Genomic DNA, 20,210 nt, shown 5'->3' on the forward strand with positions numbered 1-20,210 from the left:
AGACCCCTGTGGAGGTCACAGACGGAGTCTGTGGGGATGCACACTTTAAAAGAGCCCCTGGAACGTGGCCCAGATTCCGTCATGAAAGCAGCAACTGTGCCCCCGACACTTTGGAAGCTCCTGCCTCTTGCGGTAGCTTTGTTCCTTCTGGTTGCGGCACGTGCTTTTTTTGCACGTACTTTCTCTTTCGTGATGGCAGCAGCCCCTTGAGAAAGTGCAGTATGCTGCCGTCCCAGGTTGCAGGTGGGAGGGCACGGGCTAACAGAGCTGAAGGGGCTCCCTCTTGTCCTGGAGGAGTCACTTCTCTCTGGTGTCAGTTTCCAAAATTCAACATCCGATCTATGGTCCTACGTCCAATCCGTGTCCTACTGTGTCCTTAGAAGAAGTGAGGACAGAAGCACCAACGGGAGGGACGCAGCCACCAGCCAAGGAAGCTGGCAGCCCTCAGAGGCTGGAAGAGGCAGCGTAGGATCCTCCTCTAGAGCCTTCAGCGGGAGCAGCACGGCCCCACTGAACACCTTGGTTTGGGGCTTCTGGCCTTAGGAACGTTGTTAGCGAGCATGTTTCTGTGGCTTGAAGCCCTCTAGTCTGGGATGCTTTGCTATGGCGGCCCCAGGAAACAAACATATCTGGGGTTCAGGGTGGCTCAGTGAGAAGGGGACATGCAGGTCAGAGAAGCGAGGGGTGCCTGGGGTCTCCAAGGGCTGTGGGGGGTGCCCGGCCTGCTGGGGAGTCAACACAGAAGAGATGGGAAACAGGGAGCAGGGGTGGGGAGGGTCCCACGGGCCTCCGTGGGCTACACAGAAGCCTCTGCCCATTCGGGTGACCTGAGCCTCAGTCGTCCTCAGACTCCTCGCCGGAGACAGCCAGCCTGTCCATCCCAGAAGCTCCCTCCCGAGGCTCGAGGGGAGGATCCTGCTTTGCCTCCCCCAGATTCCAGGGGCCCTTGGCATTCCTGGGCTTGTGGCCACATCACTCTGCTCTCTCTGCCTCCACCGCCACATGACCTTCGCCGGGTCTCTCCCTGTCTTCCCTTCTTCTTATGGGGACAACAGCCGTTGGATTTAGGACCCACTCTCCACCCCAGATGATCTCATCCCAAGATCCCTAACTAACTACATCTGCAAAGACCCTGCTTCTAAACAAGGTCACAGCCTAAGGTTCTGGATGGACATGGATTCTGGGGACATGAGTCAAGCAGCTGAGAAAGTGCTTACAGTCGCTCATGGGGGACGGATGTCAAGGGCCATCCGGGGGCACAGGGGCCACAGTTAGCAGTGGCACAGCCCCCGGGACCCAGACTGGGAGAGCGTCCATACTCCCTGCGGGTCACTGTGTTCGCCCCACAGTAAAGAGGAGCTGAACAAACAAGTGGATCCTGGTTTCAACCATCCCCGGTGACTTCCCAGCCCGGCACCTCCCCCAACCATAGAGCTAATGCCCCAAAGCGCTGACCCTCAGATCTCCTCTGGCAACAGCTTCCGGAAGTGTCCTGTCCCCTGCACAACTGAGGCTCTAGGTCATGCCACATGGAGTAAGCCCTCCTCAAACTGTGCTGACCTTCTCCGCCCACACCAGAAGCCACCCACCCCACCTTGCCAACCATTCCCCAAGCTGCACCGCGGAGCCTCCCAAGGAGACTGCGGAAGGCGGGCAGAGACAAGCCCAGCTCCCCAGGGGCACACACGTGCGGGGGCCAGGAGGCTGCCCCATGACCCTTGCCCACATAGGCTGATCCTGTGGGATCTGGGGGCTGCAGGGGAGGGGCCTGAGCCACCGAGGGCCTGGCACAGAAAAAGTAGAGACCCTATGAGGGGTGGGCATGAAGGACTTAAAGAGCAAGAATGCCTCCAGCCCCACGGAGGACGCCAGTTTCAGAGCTGTCCAGGGTCCTGGCCAAGCCACCTCCAGTCACTCCCTCCACTTCTACAGGTGATGGGAGGCTCCCAGCCAGACAATTTCTTTGTTTTCTTTTTTCTTTCTTTCTTTCTTTTTTTTGGTTGCTGTTGTTGTCTTGAGCAGCACGTATATCGAGTGTCGGTCAGCACGGCGTGAAGCAGTTCGACACGCGAGCTCGCCCCACCTGGCTCACGGCCCCGTGGAGGAGACGGCGGGTTCAGAAGGCAGTCCCGCGGCTGGCTGCCACCCCAGCTGGTAAGCGGGGTCCAGAGCAATGGAAACACACTCGCTCTTCTTTCCGCAGAAACACAGCTGCTCTCCCGGAAGGCATGTCCACTGCGTGAGGCGCAGCACACAGCAGAGGTGCTCCGGGGGCACTGGCCTGAGGCCCACGAGAACATCCGCGCTGTCTCCCGGCCTACATTCGGTGAGCCGCACATGCAACCACCCCTTGGAGAGCGGCAAACCCTTTCCATTCTTCTCTGTAACTCGGCCCTCAGCCCTGGCTGGGCCCAGAACAGTGTGCATTCGACTCCGTGTTTTAACAGCTTTACTGAGATACCATGGGCACACAACCAACCACATACATGTACAAATACAGCTGGTGAGCTTGGACGCGTGTTTGCACCCGTGAAACTGTCACACAGTGGAATAATACACTCAACCGTCACCCCCCATGGTGGATGGAGCCCCCAGGAGCTCGGGGACCAGCGGGAGGTAAGATGGTGACAAAGCCGGAGCAGAGGGAGATGGCCCTGAGTGACAGACAGGTGTCAGTGGGGCTCGGATGAGCAAACACACACAGGCAGCCCCGGGCCATAGGAGTGACTATGTAGGGAACTATGGGATATTGAACATTAATCGGAAGCATAAGGATAGATATTTTGAAAAGAACAAAATACCCTAGAAAAAGGGGTTGAGGATGGCTGGTGCTTCTGGGGAGCCCAGCTTCTATTGGAGCCCACGTGCTCCAAAAAGCCATGGGATATCCTAGGAGTTAGAAGTGAGTCCCTGGATCCTGATGCCCCCCCAAGGGTATGGCGGGCACGGTGGAGCTGGGGGGAAACCTGCCATGGTCTGGGCACCCTGGCTTGGGTGGGACTTGGGGAGCCACAGGACGAAGAGTGTCCCTGAATAAGGTGAGCAATTTCCAGAGAGCTCAGAGCTAGGGGGCCGAGGTGAGTCCCTTCTCTTCTCCCCACTCTCCAGGAATAATCACGGGGTGAGTGGTTCAAGAGGGAACTGAGTGGCACTTCTGAGGCGCTCAGAGCCAACAGCCCCCCAGAGACTCTGGCTCGCTTTCCGCTCTCCTCTTAGTCAAGCTTCCCGTGCCGGGGGGAAGGGGGTGGTGTTCAAACTCCCGTAGCTTCACAGGGCTCTTTCCAGAAGGGACTGGGGGACTGGGCTCCGCAGGGAGCTCATTACTCACTCTCTAGACCTGGGCCGGTGGGTGAGCACCCACCAAACAGTTCCAGGGGTGGAGGTAGAGCCCTGCCGGCCGGGGCTCTCCCTGAACCAAGGGCCCCATGTGACACCATGGTCTTGGGGCCACGCCGAGCCAGCCATATGCCCAGAAGAGCAGCTCCAGGTGAAAGCAGGCTCCCCACTGGGAGGAAAGCGGCCGGGCCGGGCCAAGGGGGCACTGAGGACAAGCACCGTGCTGGCAGGGCAGCTGGGGGGGTGCCCTACTCAGGGGCAGGACCCCAGCTAATAGGAGTGTGGTCACATCTGGGCCACGAGCAACCCGATCTCAGGTCTTCCCACTCTGTGCTCCAGGTTAGCCAGGCTCTGAGCAGGGAAGCCCCCAACGTCTGGGTGGGAGGGCCAGACCGGTGGCTGATGGAGAGGAGATGCATGGTATTCTCTGGCTTGCCACAGGAATCGGTCATCCTCAGACTCATCTGTGACTTTAAATCAGCCACCCAGCGGATACCGCTGTCTTGCAGGCACCTTAGGGAACCGGAATGTAGGCCAGGTGCTCCCAGGCAAGTCGTTTACCTTCCTTGGCTCCCACCTTCCTATCTGTCAAATGGCCTGAATTTCTGTGTCTCTCCAAATTCACATGTTGAAGCCCCCAACCTCCCATGTCACGGCACTAGGTCAAGCTTTGGGAGATGAAGAGGTCACGAGGACGGAGCCCCCAGAGCAGGACCGGCGCCCTCCCAGAAGCGACCCCAGAGAGCTCCCTCGCCCCTTCCGCTATCGAGAACCCAGCGAGAAGGTGGCCGTCCGGGCCAGCCAGGAGGAGGGCCCGCACCAGACACCAGTCTGTCAGCACCTTCACCTTGGACTTCCAGCTTCAGAGAAATAAACGTCTCCTGTCCAAGCCCCCAGTGTGTGCTGCTTGTTATAGCCGCTCACGCTGCCCAAACACACGGACAGTATCTGCGTCGGTGAGAGGTCAGGTATTAGACGCAGAGTGTTAGTGCCGTCAGCGTTGTGAATGAGACCTCGGCAAGACCTCCCGATGCCATGGATATCCCCAGCGCTCCGCTGTGCTCCCAGCGTTGTGCCAGGAAGCCAGAATGCCATGCAGTTCACACGTGTGCCAGGAGCCAACTGGGCGGACACTGTGCTGTCAAGGCTGCGATGCCCCCCACCGCCTCCTGCCCCCCGCCAAGCGTGCTGAGAGCCATCTGTGTGCCCCGCGTGGCCCACCCCGGCCCCACGACCCACCTGGATCATGTACAGCTGGGCGATGCGGTACTCCTCCACGGTCATGGGCAGAGGAATCCGATATTCCTTTATAATCATCTTGGAGTCCGAGCCTTCCCGTCGATGGGGAAATGCGTGTGGGGACTTCTAGGCGAGGTTCCTTAAATAACCATGACAAAATCCACTGAGGACCCCTGAGAGACACAGAGAGAGAGAGGGCAGGAGAGTCATTTCCTGAGAGGCCAGTGGGCACAACAGCACAGAGGAAGGGCCTGGTCTCGGCCACAAGCCCATGGCGTGACCTTGAACAAGTCCCTCACATCCCCAGCCTTCACTGTCCCTGCTTGCTCCGCGATCTCATAGAAGCCATGTGAACCCTGATCGGCCACAGGGAAAGAGAGGAATGGGAGGGTATCCCATCCCCTAAGAGTAAAGAGCACTGCACTCGTTTCTACGCGATTCCAGCAAGCCGCAGCGGCAGGCCCCTGGGGCTCTGGCATCACTGGAGGCAGCTGCAGTGACCGCAGCTGGCCCCAGGAAGGAAGGGAGGACCGACAAAATTACAAAAAACCCACGTGAGAAATTAAACACCAGCAGCCTGGGACCCTCCAGTGCTGGGACAATCGGTCCCGGGCATGTCACTGGGCCCAGAGGGGCACCACTGCTTCCGGGCGGAAGACCCTGACTTCTCCAAGAGAGGTGATCTGTACGGGGGCTCCAGCTCAATCCCCAGCTGTCTGTAACGCCTGCTCTGCTGGTGACACTGGGCTCGGTCTTGGGGGTAGAAGACACAAGATCAGTGGGCAGGCTGCAGAGAGCGTGAACCGTATCTCAATATGGCCCTTGAGGAAATACACAATGTACTCGCAGAAGCTTCTATTTAAGATGACTAAGAATATATTGGACGAAGATTTGCACTGAAAGCAATCAGATTTAAAAACAAGCAAGCAAGGCTCAAAGGAGACATACTCTCGGCGATCTGGAAAATGGAATTACCCAGCATAATCCATCCCCCGGATGGTGGGGGCTTTGCCGTAAATATACGTGGTTACCCGCAGAGAGGCTCCATGCTGCTAACTGGAAGGTAAGTGGTCTTCCGAGATAGGCAGTGGCAGAATTAGGATAGCATTTTAGAAAGACCACGCTGGGGACAGCAGTCAATGAAGATTCACGGTGACACTGGCTAAGTGGTAAGAACGAGGGTCCGGCCAGGAAGGTGGCATCCCCGGGGCACCTTCTGTCTGAGGTCTGGGCATCACTCCGGCACTAAGGCTATCTAACGAGATTGAGGGAGAAGAACGCACCGAAACTCTGGGACAATGGCCACGTAGGGCTGAAAGAAATTCTTTAATAAGCCAGCTAGGGAGAGTGACGGAGGGCTGTGGGATACTATATGCATAAGCCAGAGACAGGCCCTGGTACCAGCCTCAAGCAACTCCCATGTTATTCACGTCGGCACAGCAGGTAGGACTGTTAGCCTGATGCCGCAGCACCAAACTCCAGCTCTCACACATCCAGTTGCTGTAAATGCAGTCCAAATAAACATCTCTTTTTTATTTTATTTTATTTATTGATTTATTTTCAGGAGAGAGAGTGTGCCTGAGTGGGGAGGGGGGGCAGAGGGTAAGGGAGACAGCAGACGCCCCACTGAGCAGGGAGCCCCACGTGGAGCTCCATCTCAAGACCCCGAGATCATGACCTGAGCCCAAATCAAAAGTTGGATGCTCAAGTGATTGTACCCCCCTAGAAACTGCCCCCCCAAGTAAACACCTTATTAGCTAATTAGTGTTAATCTACTTTACATCACCCATGAACCTGCACCCCACATTGGCTAGCCACAGCTGAGACAAACCCTGGGACAATAAAAGACCCCAAACGAGGGAGTTCTGAGACCTCAAGTCTGCCCATCAGGCTTCTGAGTGATGTCACTACCCACGCGAGCCCCCATGTGACTCTCCCTCCCCTTCTGGGTGGTGGTCGCACATCACCAAAGGCCCTTTGCCGGGAGGGACTTTCCCTCACCAGTGAGCTGTTCCAATGCCACCAAACACTTGTTGTTACTGCCCTCCTGGTCCTGTGTCTTCTCTGGTCACCCCGAACCCCTGAATTCTCCACAAAGGGGAGGGGCTGAACTCTCCAGAGGCCAAGCTCAAGTGCCAAGAGACCATCCCTAACCTTCACTCAAGGCAGGTGGGTCCAGCTCACAGCTGAGAGGGCATGTGGGTGCGGGCCCCGGGAGAAAGCAGGGGCTTTGGGCTGCTCCCTCCCAGCTCTGAGACCCGCCTGCCTGAGGCCCACAGGCCGACACCCAAGCCTGGCTGGAAGCGGAGTGGAGGAGATGGCCCAGAGCCCCCACTGCGTCGCCTCCTCCCACGAGACACCAGGATTGGCCAGGCAGCAAGACATCCGAGTTGCCATGGGGGTGAGCTTCCCACTGGCCAGAGAGGGTCGGGCAGGCACTGGGCTTGGGGAATGTCCTGCCGCAAAGAAGAGAGAACCACAGGCTTGGGGGGAACGGGGTGAAGTGAGCACTGGAGACAGACTGAAGGACCAGGTTCCATGAGGGTCGTGCCTCTGAAGCTTTTCTGCATGGTCCTCACTGAAGCCCCAGGGTCACCCTGCTGGGAGGGTCCCAGAGGCCTGTCACAGAAGAGGAAGCCGGTGTCCTGTGTCAAGCAGCACGCCCTGCACGACAGGGCAGCAGGCACATCCACGTCTGCAGGGGCCTCAGGAGTTCTCCTCTGCTGCGCAGGAGAAACGCCGGGACCCAGGCCAAGTCCCATCGCCACCTCGGTGACTCAATGACAAAGAAGTCAGATGCAATCCCTAAAAGTTCCTGAGAAACTCTAGGAGTCTCAGTAACCCGCCCTCCGCTGTCTTAATGGCCCCCGGGAACATGACCTGCCCACGCTCGCCTGCACACAAGTCTGACCAAGTGTCTAGGCGAAGCGGGGGCAAAGCCAAGGGCACCGGCCCCATGGTGGCTGCGAGACACAGACCCCACTCTGGACGCAGCTCCATCTGTCATGGGTTGAGAGACAGTGTTTCTGCCCACAAGTCACCAGAGAGCTACAATGGTAGCAGACAGACAGACAGACAGAAGGAAAGAGCAGAGTGCTGCACAGTTAGCGCTCGGTGCACGGCGACTAAGACGAGGAGGGAGGAAGCAGAGCTCCATGAGTGACCACATGTGACGGGACGTCACGGGGAGCTCCACTCCAGAATCGGATTTCAAAACCTAACAAAGCCTTTGTGAGCCGTGTGCCTCCCAAGACACGTGGCTGGGCCTGCTGTGCCTGGCTCTCGCCGTGCGGAGAATGAGGATGAGACCACCTGCTTTCCAGAGTTACCAGTGTCACTGAGATGAGAAAAGTGGACCAGCCAGGGGCGGCATTCTGTCAGTATGGAGGGGACCAAGGAAAGGCTTGAGGGAAGGTGGAGCTTCAAAGGGACGTGAGTGGGGCCTCCTGGAACCTCTGGAAGAGCAGAGGAAGGGAGGCTGTGCTCCAGGAGAAGGAACAGTACAAGCCAAGCAAAGGCCCTGAGGCGCCGACATGCCACGCCATCAAGGTGACCCCCCTCCGGTGGGCCTCCTGTGCTGTTGTGCTGCACACCGAGGCTGCACCTTGCAGCCACTGGCCCTGGGAGAGGACGCTGTTCAAAACTGAGACGTGGCCGTTCCCTGCAGCGGAGCACCCATGAAGTTCAGTGTCCGGGGTGCGGCAGGAGCAGGGTGACGAGAGGCTGTCACTTGCTTCCAGGAGTGCTCTCCTTCTCGGGGAGAAGAGACGCCCCCCTCAGACGAGGCTTGACCATAAACTGTAAACATCAGGCATTTCCACCGAGAGGAGCAAAACACGGGGGATGGCCATTGATCTCTGAGCCCTGGCCGCTTGGGGTGTTGTCTTTCAAAACGATCACTCCAAAGGGGTCTCAACAAGTACCAGCATTTTCCTTAGCTAAGAGAGTCAGCCCTGTTTCTTTACGACGACACCCACGCCAGTGGGTTCAGGAATCCAACTCAACTTCCTGTTGAAGATGGAGGAGTTCAGGATCATTTCCGTTCTATGGCCCTTCCTCGAAACACCAACAAGAGACACAGGGAAGTCACCGCAGCTGATGAAGCAAGGAAATTGCTACACCCCCAAACCACAGACACCACGAAGGCAGAACTGAAGAAAGCAACATGCTGAGAGCTTATGGGGACCTCCTCCTTAGACTGCCCCCAAGTCAGTATCACTTCCTGAAAGTCATGGCCATGATCCTCCTGCTGGAATGAGGAACCTGGGCTGTGGATACCACCCCAGGTCGGGAGAGGCATCCCCCCTGTCTTTGGTTTGTCCGAAGAAAAATTCTGAGTTGAAGTATTACATATATACGAAGGAGGGCACATATTGTAAGTATCCTGCAAGGACACATATCCTCCAAGGATCAAGAAATGGGAAATTAACAGCCCCAGAAGTCCCCCGTGTGTCCTCTTCTAGTCACGTCTCCTCAACTATGGACAACCACTGTCTGGCCATTTGTCTGATTTGTACTTTGAGATCGAAGCCAATGGATTGCCAACACCCAACTGTCTTTGAGCAATTTTGTATGGAAGCATACTGTTTGTGCTCTTTCGATTTTGGCTTCTTTTGACTGACATCATGTTCACGGGATTCATCCAAATTACTGCATGTGATTATAGACTGTTTGTCCTCACTGCTGTCTAGTATTTCATTGGGTGGATGTACTGTAATCGAATCAACCCCTCCATTGTTGACGGGCATTTGGGTAATGTCCAATTTGGGGCTGATGGGAGGAGAGCGGCTGTGAACAGCCGGGTACACACAGAGATGTGATGTTACACTGCGGAATGGAAATGGGGTGGGGGCTGATGGGAAATCACACCCACATGCCAGTTCTACAACAGAACCTTGCTTTCCCTTAAGGGAGGGGCTGGGAATGAAGTGAGGGTGGGGAGAGAAAGGGGGCAGCAAGGGGCTGGTCAGAACACAGCCAGCCAGTGATGTAAAGAGCTTTGCCGAGAACCATCATGATGTATGAACCCTGAAACCTGAGAGAGACAGAATCCCTAGGCAGAGGATGAATAACCTCTCAGGGAGAGGAAAGATCCTTCTGGATAGTAAGTCAGCCCATAATGGAGCTGCAGACTACTCTGGACCACTCCCCACATTTTCACAGGCTGCTGTTTAGAAGGTAGCTGAAGAGTAATAATCCCAAAGGAACTCGCATGGGTCCTATGCATTATGGCTGGGATGGGGGCAGATGAAGAACACAGCATGAGGAATCATCCAGAGAAATACAAAAAGACTTCAGAAAAAGACAAGTCATAGACCCAGAGAAACTACAGATAGACTCGCTTAAGAACCGGTAGGGGCAGATGGGTATAAGAGACAAGACACCGAAATTTTATTTTTATTTTTATTTTTTTTATTTTTTAAATTTCTTTTTATTTTTTTAAAGATTTTATTTATTTATTTGACAGAGAGAGATCACAAGCAGGCAGAGAGGCAGGCAGAGAGAGAGAGAAGGAAGCAGGCTCCCGGCTGAGCAGAGAGCCCGATGCGCGGCTCGATCCCAGGACCCTGCGATCATGACCCGAGCCGAAGGCAGTGGCTTATCCCACTGAGCCACCCAGGCGCCCGACACCGAAATTTTAAAAAGAACTTACTTGACAGCAGAAAGAGGTGAAGGCTGAAAGGTGAGTTAACAGAGTTCACAAGAAAATGAGAAAGAAAGACGAATATATCACCTATTGTTTAAAAACTGTATTATAAGCAATGAAAAAATGACAAAGCAGAGCATGAACGACCAGAGGTGTCGAGGGTTGGCTACAAGAGATCATACGAGATTAAGTGGAGAAGACCAGTAAGACAATAATGACAGACATGGGAGGGAAAGGAAAATCAAACACATACCGAATTGGTGAAGAAAATACAATAATGGAACAGGGGAAGAGTATTCAAATATATAATGGAAAAATACCCTGAACTTAAAAAACAAAAACAAAATTGATGCTACAAATGAAAGGCCATGGGGCGCCTGGGTGGCTCAGTCGTTAAGCCTCTGCCTTTGGCTCAGGCCATGATCCCAGGGTCCTGGGATCGAGCCCTGCATCAGGCTCCCTGCTCGGCAGGAAGTTTGCGTCTCCCTCTCCCACTCCCCTTGCTTGTGTTCCCTCTCTCGCTGTGTCTCTCTCTGTCAAATAAATAAATAAAAATCTTACAAAAAAAAAAAAACCAACCAACCAACCAACCAAAAAATGAACTGCCATTCTGTGGCCCAGGAAAACTTGATGGTGTGATTAACACCAAGACATCCTTAAAAGGTTACTGATCTTGGGGTGCCTGGGTAGTGAAGTCAGTTAAGTGCTTAACTCATGGTTTTGGCTCAGATTCTGATCTCAGGATCACGAGGCTGAGCCCCACGTAAGGCTCTGCACTCGGAGTGGAGTCAGCTTGAGATTCTCTCTCTTTCTCTCTCTCCCTCTGCCCCTCCCTCATGCCAGCACATGCTCTCTCTCTTAAATAAATAATACACCTTTAAAAAAGTTACTGATCTTTAAGGATAAAGAAAGAACCATATAAATAGGGCACCAGGGAGGTGATTTGAGGAGATTCAGAATTCTCCACAGCAACTCAATTTCAGAAACCAGTGAAGCATTTATCTGCAGTCGTGACACAGAATTTTATACCCAGCAAAACTGTCCTTTGAGTATAAAGTTATTGGACATTCTGTAACATAAGCTCAGAGGCTTAGACATCCACACGGTCTTAAAAGAACTGCTTGATGCCGAAATCCAACCAATAATCAAAGATAAGTTCATCAATGGAGACACCCGGTGAATACTGAATGGGTATTTTTGAGATTGGGGCACTTATCATTATCGAATAGAATATAAAAACCTTGACAATGGACACAAATAATAATATAACTAAAATTTTCCACTAAAATTGAAAGTGGGGAAAACAGAGGTGGATGGCATGAATGCTGGTTCATTATATAGATTAAAAAATTGAGGGATGAACAGGTGGAGGACAGGGACTTTTAGGAAAGTGGAACTATCCTGGATGATACAAGAATGGTGGATACACGTTGTTGTATGTTTGTCTAAACTCAGAGAACACACAACACAAGGGGTGAGCCTAATGCAAACATGGGCTTTGAGTGATAATGATGTACCAATACAGGTTTATCAATTGTCACAAATGTCCCACATTGGTGGGGGATGTTGGTAGTGGGAATGGCTGTGCATGTGTGGGGCAGAGGGCTACAGGGGAACTTTCTGTACTATGCTCTCAGTTTTGCTGTGAACCTAAAATGGCTTTGAAAAGTAAAATTTGTTCATTAAAAAAAATGATTCCAATCTGTTTAAAGTTTTTCTTGCAGAAAGTAGACTAAAGCTTTCCAGAGGCTAGGGAAAGTAGGAATTGGGGTGGCATTATTCATTGACTGTAGAGTTTCTATTTGGGGAATGAAAACATTTTGGAAATAGTAAGGTAGGTAGAGGTACAGTATCATAAATGTACTTAAATGCCACGGGACCGTACACTTAACATGTTTACAAGGGCAAATCTTATGTCATATATTTACCACAATTTTTCGGAAGTAAATATGTAGTATACAAAAACCCACTGAGTTGTGCATTTGAAATGAATTAATTGTCTGGTATGTAAATTATATCTCAATAAAGCTGTTTATAAAGTTTTTCTCGGGGCACCTGGGTGGCTCACTGGGTTAAAGCCTTTGCCTCCGGCTCAGGTCATGATTCCAGGGTCCTGGGATCAAGCCCTGCATCGGGCTCTCTGCTCAGCAGGGAGGCTGCTTCCTCCTCTCTCTCTGCCTACTTGTGATCTCTGTCAAATAAATAAATAAATAAAATCTTTTTTTAAAAAAGTTTTTCCCTTGAAAATTTTTTTCTCTCTTCTCTGCATTAACTTGCAGGAACTTTTAGGAACTACTATCACTTGAAGAGGAAGAAGTGTAGTTCTGAAGTTTAGCAATTTCCTCCCATTTCATTTCAAATACACGCAAACGGATTTGTCTTCAGTTAAATTTAAGAAAATTAAACTTGATTTTTCATTTTAAAACTGCTAAAAATGGCTAAAACCCATTTTGTTGCTGTTGTCATCACTACTCTGTATGTGTCTGTTTGTGTGAAAGTTTGAAATGATGCTCACTGGAGGCTGGTGAGGGTTATCTCAAGTCAGTGGAATTGGGTGCAACTTTTTCCTTGTACTTTTCTTTATTAGTTGACTTTTTACAAGGCAGCAGCAAGCAGAATTTGAGCAGGAGTCTGAGTACCAGCCAGAGAAGGACAGTCAACGTAGCTGTTAAAAACCATGTCCTTTGAGTCAGCCAGACCTTCTGCTACCTCCCAGCGGTGATCGTGGGCAAATTGCTTAAAGTCTTTGATCTTTCATTTTATCTTCTACAAAATAGCAAAATAGTAGTTGAGAACAGCACCTGCCCCATTGGACTGTCTTGAGCATTAAATGACATGATGCACATCAAATGCTTAACCCACTTCCACCCAGTACTCAGTGAGCAGTTAGGTGGTGTTTCTGAGCTCAGCAGGGGTAGGAAGGCTGGTGCCTGAGCCCGGATAGCTTTCTGGCTGAGCTGCTTACCTTAGGTGCAGCCCCTAAGCCCACTGCCATCAGGTAAGGACATCCTAGCACCGAGGGCACAGACGTCCAAAGGACAGGCGACCCTTTGGCAGGTGCCTGGTTGATTTCACAGACACAGGCATAGACATAGACATAGACACAGGCACGGCAGGGTCCCCTTGCTTTCTCCCTGGTTAAGCCTGAAGCAAGAGTGTGCAGGCAGACCCTAGGCCCCTCAGGAGAGAAGGCAGTGTGACTGGTGCGTCTGCCTGTGCCCCGAGCCCCCTTCAACCAGCAGCTGAACTCGCAATTTCATTACACCCACTCCGGCTGCCTGGGCACGTGCGAGACACACATTTCATCTCTGTCCCTGCAGGAGTCGTGATGGGTTAGACAGAATCATATTTTACTACTTACAACAGGGCTGCTCCCAGTGCCTGGTGCAGTGAGAGGGAAGAAAGAAAAGCACACGTCTCCCGAGGCCCTTCTGCGAGGGAGGCCGGGCGAGGAGTCTGAGTGACCGCCATGCCCAAGACACACCTGTCTGCACAATCCCCCAGGCTTTCTCCAGGGGGGACAGGACAGACCTTCCCATGGGCCTCTGATAGGGCCCCTGGCTTCCTGGAAGCCCTGAATTCATGACCTCAGGAAGGACTCCGGCCCCCATGGTCATCAGTGTGTTAGAGGAAGCAGACAGGCCAGACGTCAGAGTCCGAGCCAGCTGACGTGGTGATCAGGAAGGCCATCGGGGCTGAGCACAGCCCTGGACAAGGCATGAGGCCTGGCAGGAAGGGCGTCATCCCCTTCCTCTCCGGCAGCCTGTCCCATCAGGATCCATACGAGGAAGACAAAAGGAGCCTGCGGTGACCAGGAACCCCTGGTTCTGCCTGAAGGGTCAAGGTCAGGACACGTCTTAGGGCCTCCCCAGGCTTCAGAGATCCCCCTAGCATCATGGGGGTAAAGGGGCTGGGGTGGCCAGGCTGGAGGGACTTTATTAGAGCCTGGCGGGTCGCTGGGGTTGGGCTCAAAAGGGTGTGTGACTGAGCAGGTAGGCAAGACCCCTCTTTGAGCGAAGGCCATGGTGAGACGCCGGACTGGGAGGGGAAGAAGAAAATTGAGTTTACTGAACCTAATCTGCTTTTCCATGATTAGCTGTGGTTTGACGTCACAGATGGAATTTAGGAGCGTGGCTGTGCAGAGACAGCAGAGGATGGAATCCGTCCAAACGCAATTCGGCTGCATTCTGGCCATTAGGTCTGGAAGCGACTCGAGCCAGGCCATCGGAGCCTGCCTAGACATCTGTGACAGCGTGGAGGGTGGCTGGCAGGGGAGACGGGGGCCGAGGCAGCCTCCAGTGTGTCTGTAACATCCCTTCTGGTTCTCTTGGGTCTCTCTTCCACATCCTCCAGGAAAGGCCCCTTGCTCTGCTCTTGGCTTCCCAGGTCTGCGGGCCCCTCCCTCATCGGAGGCCAAAGCGGGTAACAGAACTTCACCGGCCCCCACCTGGGCAGCTCTGCCCCTACCCTCTGCATCCAGAGATGGCTGGCTCCAGACGAATGGGGGTGCGCAGAAGAAAGGAGCAATTCCTTGTGTGCCTGGGACCAGCCCCTCCGGGGATGGGGGAGTGTGTGCATGAAGTCTGCATCCACAGCTGCTCTCTGCCCCCTGGGGGGTCAGAGCAGGGCCAGGCACATCCCCCAGGAAAGTGTGAGCTGGAAGGAGCTGGGGGAGGAGCGGGTCCAATCCCTGCCCCCACAGTCTCCAACTGTAGCTGGAGATGGGGGGCTTCCGCCAAGACTTCTCTGGAGGCAACGGTAAAGACCCCCCACTCCAGTCCAACGGTCACCTTATAAGTGAGACTGAGACCTGGATTTTGCAAGCGTGGTGGGTTGGAAGACCCAGCGTTACCCCCTGCCCTGGCCGGAGCAATGAAACAAGGACTCATGGAGCCTCCAAAGCCCTGGGCCCCCATGCAGGCACCAATATTTCGGGGAAAGGCCGTAAATATCATCGCTGTGTGCCCAGAGCACCGGGCTGGGGAATGCGGCCAAGCCACTGCAGGGCTGGACTGTCAAAGCCATGAGACAGAGAGCGGGCACCGCAGGACACGCACTGCTCTGCAGGGCTAGGAACCCTTAGAAGATCCTTGAAGGTAGTGTAGCTTTTCTTCTGTAACACTCCAGCCTGAAAGGCAGCCGTGACATCAGTCGGAGAGCTTTCCATCGCTGTGCTGGAGACAGCAAAGCAGGCCCAGAGAAGGTAGGCTGCCCCACTCAGGGACAGCCACAAGAGAAGGGCAATAGGCACCCCAAATTCCTGACTCCCACCCTCCTGCCAGGCCTGCAAAATCCCCTGCCGACCTTGCTTTTCGGGAAAAGGGGAGAGGAGATTTACAGGTGAGGAAGTTAAAACCGAGACCAGCTCCCTAGGCCAGCGCTCCCCTCCTAATCTCTCCTCATCATGCTTCAGGGACCCTGCTCTGCTGGTCACTGTAGCTGTGACCATCACCACACTGGCCTCCAGGGGGTGCTCCCCATAGCGAGCACGGAGGCCAGCTCAAACAAGCCTGCACGCCACCGGGGCCGAGATGTGACAAGGGAAACAGAACCCCAGAGGGACCTTGCCCGACAGCCTGGCTGGGGGCCGAGCCCATCCTCTGGGGCGTGCTCCCGGGCCTCCTGTCCCCCACCCTCCTCCATCACCTCTGCCAGGGGCTATCACTGCAGCAGCAACATCCAGATCATTCCATGTCACCAGAGCACATCACTCACCTAAGGTCCTGCATCTGGAGCATGCTGGCCTTGGAGAGGAGCTCCCCTCTAGGGGAGAAACCCCAAGCTATGGGGTGGGAAGAAGGGGGGACCCCCAGATATTTGCAGGTGGGGGGCACCTCCAGGCGGGTAGGGCTCGGTGACCCTGGTGTCCAGCACGGAGCTCGGCGCATTGGCAGGCATTGGGTGCCCTGTGGACGCTGCCCCGGAGGGCCTCCGCGAATCCTGCTGCCAGGGGAAAGAAGCTGTGGGGCACCCAGCGTGCCCAGAGACAGAACTGGGATTTTCACCACCACTGGTGACGACTGCTTGTCATGATGACAGTGTGATAACAACTTTCGCGGAACATCGGTGACAATCGCAGCTACCAGGGCTGGGGGCTTACTTCCCGGGCCATCCTGGGCTCGGGTTTTGACCGGACGCCTCGGTGGGGGCGGTGGGGGGCAGCACCTGGCAAGCTCCTGTGCCTCCCACGGGTCATCATGCACCTTCTCTCTGATCCCCGTCTCTCTCTCCTCCAATTCCCACCTGCCGTCAGTCTGTGGCTCTCCTGGACCCCCGCCCCCGTCAGCATAAAAGCATGCAAGGAACGGCTCCCAGGTTTGCAAAAACCAAATCCCACGGCTCTCAACCCCACTCTCTTGGTACCACCCCCCTCTCTGCTCCTCCCTTCTGGCAAAATCCTCCTACGCTTAGCTGTACTTGGGGTTTCCATCTTCCCAGGCTCTTTCCCAACCCACCACCCCACGGCAACTGCGCCGGTCAGCCCGCCATTGACCTGAGCCAGGGGTCCCTGAGGGGCTGAGCCAGTCTTCAGTCCTCATCGCCTCCAGACCTTTGTTAACGCCTGCATTTAACACCCAGTGATGGAGCACAAGCCGGGGGCTGGCAGGGAGCACTGCCCTTGCCTCGGTTTCTGCCCGGACGAGGTTCTCTCTGCTCAGCCGACACACCCACCGATGAACCTCTGCTCGGAGCCGCCTCTGTGCACCATTCCTGGGGCCCCAAGCAGAACAGCCATCAGCTGCAAATTATGATGTGCTTTTTGTTCCAAAAGAAACACAGCTGGTCTCGTGCAGGCTGCAAGTAAGCCGGGTGGGGCTGACCTCCCATCTGGAGGGGCGCACGCCCCATGCTGGAGTGTAGGAGCCGGTGTCCCCAGTCCTGCCCGCTTCAGCCCACCGCACTCCGGACACCCCACGGCTCCCCGCACTGCCTGCAACCACAGCTCCCAAACTTGCCAGATTCTAGAGACCACACGGAGTGTGCTTTAGAGATACAACTGAGGAGCAAGGGTGGGGGAGTGTCAGAGCCTTAGCCCCCCACCCCACCGTGCCTCCCTGCACGGCAGTCCTGCATACAGAGTGTGAGGACGACGCTGCAGGGGACGTCCAGTCCGTCCAACGCTGATGCTCCTGGAGGCCCTACCAGGCTCGCGTCACAACCCACACCCCGGCGCACAGCAAACCAGACCTTCTGATTGGTCCCCTGGCTTACAGACCCCTCCGACCATGTCACACAGTCTGGCAACCCAAGTAAATTAGGAGTCACGGAACCCTCCCGCCTGCCTCACACCAGATGGACTGCCCCCACTTATCTGTTTTATTTCTTTTCTTTAAAGACTTCTATTTATTCATCTGAGAGAGAGTGAGAGAGAGAGAGAGAGAGAGCAGGAGAAGGGAGGAGGGGCAGAGGGAGAAGCAGACCCCCGGCTGAGCAGGGGGCTGGATGCGGGACTCGATTCCGGGACTCCAGGATCATGACCTGTGCCGAAGGCAGTCGCCCAACCAACTGAGCCACCCGGGTGCCCTGTTTTATTGAGATGTAATTCACATACGATATACAGCTTTTCAAAGTGTTCGATTCGGTGGTGATGAGTGTATTTACAGACCATAGCCATCACCACTACCTGGCTCCAGAACGTTTCCTCACCCCAAAAGGAAGCCCGGGTCGCATGAGCCCTCGCCCTCTGCTCCCGCCCCCACCAACTTCCAAGCTCTCATTCATCCGCTTTCTGTTTCCACGGACTTGCCTTTCTGGACGCATCACGTAAATGGATTCGCGCCCCATGCGGCCTTTTGTGTCTGCCTTTCTTCCACTTTGCATCACGTTTTCAAGGTTCATCCACGCTGTGGCACAGAGCAGTACCTCCTGCCTTCTTATGCCAGAATGATATTCTACTTCATGGCTATTACACCCATTTTTACAGCTGAGGAAGCCAAGGCTGCGTGTCATCATGGGCCCTTGTCTCCCCCGTGACTCAGTAAGTGTTGGAGTCCGGTCCATCTCTCTGTGCAGCCAAGATAGAAACAGCTAAGAACTGAACAACCGTCATGGAAAGGGACATCAGCGTACATACATATATACCCTTGGCATGAATAATAGCATTTTACGGTTTACAAAAGCTTTCGCTTCATGCTCTTGCTTTTTCAGATTAACCCTCCAAGGTGGAACACACAGGGATGCTCTATGTTTGCAAGGACCCAAACGGGTAAGTGCTATGTTTGAGGTCAGAAGTAATTATTGATGCATTCCTGGTGGTCAGAATCTGGATACAATGTGAGCAAACAGGACAGCTTTGATACTTTTTTACAAAGATGTCATGGTTTTTTTTTTTTTTTTTAAGATTTTTTAAATTTACTTATTGAGAGACAGAACAGGAGCGGGTAGGGGGGCAAGGCAGAAGGAGAAGAGAAGCCCAGGCAGACCCGCGACGCGGGGCTCTATCCCAGGACCCTGAGATCACGACCTGAGCCGGATGCTTCACCGACTGAGCCACCCACGTGCCCCTCAAAGATGCATGATTTAGAAAAATACTTTTTTTCTCTCTCTTTCGGGTTACTTTGTAGTGAATTCAAACCTTGGAGCCAAGGGAAAACCCACGTAAACTCCATGCAAGAGTATTTACTTGGTTTTAATTTAATGTTTCTGACTGATCTCGGAAATAAAGATTGCTATTTCTTTCAAAATACAGACTCCTTGGTTCCAGCCCAAATCACTGCATTGCCAAGGGAGGGCCATTTGGACCATTTATTGAGGTTAAATTCTCAACCTCATCATCTGGTAGACAGGGTCCTTAAATTCTCGTCTCAACAAATCCTCCAGCATCCCCTCTCAGCAAGAGATCTTAGACCGGGGCCCAATGTCAGGCTCCATACCAGGAGCTAGGGGTCTGGGGGACTAAGACAGAACCCCTGAGGAGTCTCTTGGCCACACGAGAAGACAGACCTCCCCAAGTCATCGAAGACCCATTGGGGAATATTACTCATCCTTAAAAAGGAAGGAGATTCCCACTGTAGGAACCCAGCATGCTTCCTTCTCTTAGAATAAGCCAGGTGAGTTCCTGATTCCGGTCTCGACCCTGCCTGTTAAACCCCCGTACCCCAGCCTTGGCCCGGCTGGCTCCCTGCAGTGATCTGGGCCTTGGGCCAGAGGCCGCGTCCCTCCGTGGAGGACCCCCACAGCTCACCACACTCCCGAGTGAGGGGACTCACTTGTACAGTGCCCCCTCCTTGACAGCACAGTCAACCCCACACCAGGGACCTCGCCTGCATCCCTCGCGGCCGGAAGAAATGACAGCACATCTGTGCTACTCCCCCTTTTCGGTCTCTGATCCTGGGGAGCAGGGGGTCTGGCACCTAGCAGGTACCAAAGAAGGTTCGCTCGGCGAATGTTCCCCCAAACCCCTCTTCAGGCAGATAGTGCCACTAAGCAGCCGAAGTGCTAATTACAAACTGCTCTGTTAGCTGTTCTCAGAGCGACTACAAGATCCTCCAAGAATAGCGCACAATTCCCTGCCACGTCCCTGGAATAACAAACCCAGTTTCTTGACGGCGTCTGTGACTCAGACTGTTCCCAGAGCCAGACTTGCCTCCCCCCAAGAGAGTGCTGTGTGCAGGGGCAGAAGCCTCAGACAGGCAGAGGGCTGAACGCTGTTCTCCACGGAGGGCATGGGGGGCCTCAGGAGCCATCTTAGCTCCCTTCCTGTGGGGGAGGCGGGTGTTTGGCCCTGAGGGGGATCCGGCAACACTGGGTGGCCCCAGTCACCTTCACTCTCAGACGGGCCCAGGGCTACAGGGTATCACCCAAGACCGCCATGTTCTCATTAGAAAGTCGATGCTTGTGAGTTGCCAGGGAAAGGTGGGAAGAGGAAAGCCCAGAGGGGCTGAGTCATTTCATGGGGCCACACAGTGAGTCAAGGGCAGGACGGACGAATCCGTACCTCCTGGCCTGTGATCCAGGCTTGATCTACGGTGCCCTGTGCAAGCTTGGG

At 54.2% G+C, this 20,210-nt stretch overlaps 1 protein-coding gene across 10 annotated transcripts in view; it reads right to left on the reverse strand.

The window, feature by feature from the left end:
* Positions 1-20,210, reverse strand: part of PITPNM2 (phosphatidylinositol transfer protein membrane associated 2) — a 134,270-nt gene that overhangs the window by 28,148 nt on the left and 85,912 nt on the right. For 9 of the 10 annotated variants that reach the window (XR_006383920.1, XM_044243450.1, XM_044243453.1 and 6 more), the window contains exon 3: positions 4,576-4,748. Coding sequence is in view for 9 of the 10 variants with exons in the window: in XM_044243450.1 (XP_044099385.1) it covers positions 4,576-4,653 (78 nt within the window). In the remaining variant the exon portion in view is untranslated. Of the gene's footprint in view, positions 1-4,575; positions 4,749-19,431; positions 19,452-20,210 lie in introns of those variants that run through there. The other variant, XM_044243449.1, reaches the window with a different exon arrangement.

The sequence above is a fragment of the Neovison vison genome, chromosome 3 (genome assembly GCF_020171115.1).
Source record: "Neovison vison isolate M4711 chromosome 3, ASM_NN_V1, whole genome shotgun sequence".
Classification (NCBI taxonomy): domain Eukaryota; kingdom Metazoa; phylum Chordata; class Mammalia; order Carnivora; family Mustelidae; genus Neogale; species Neogale vison.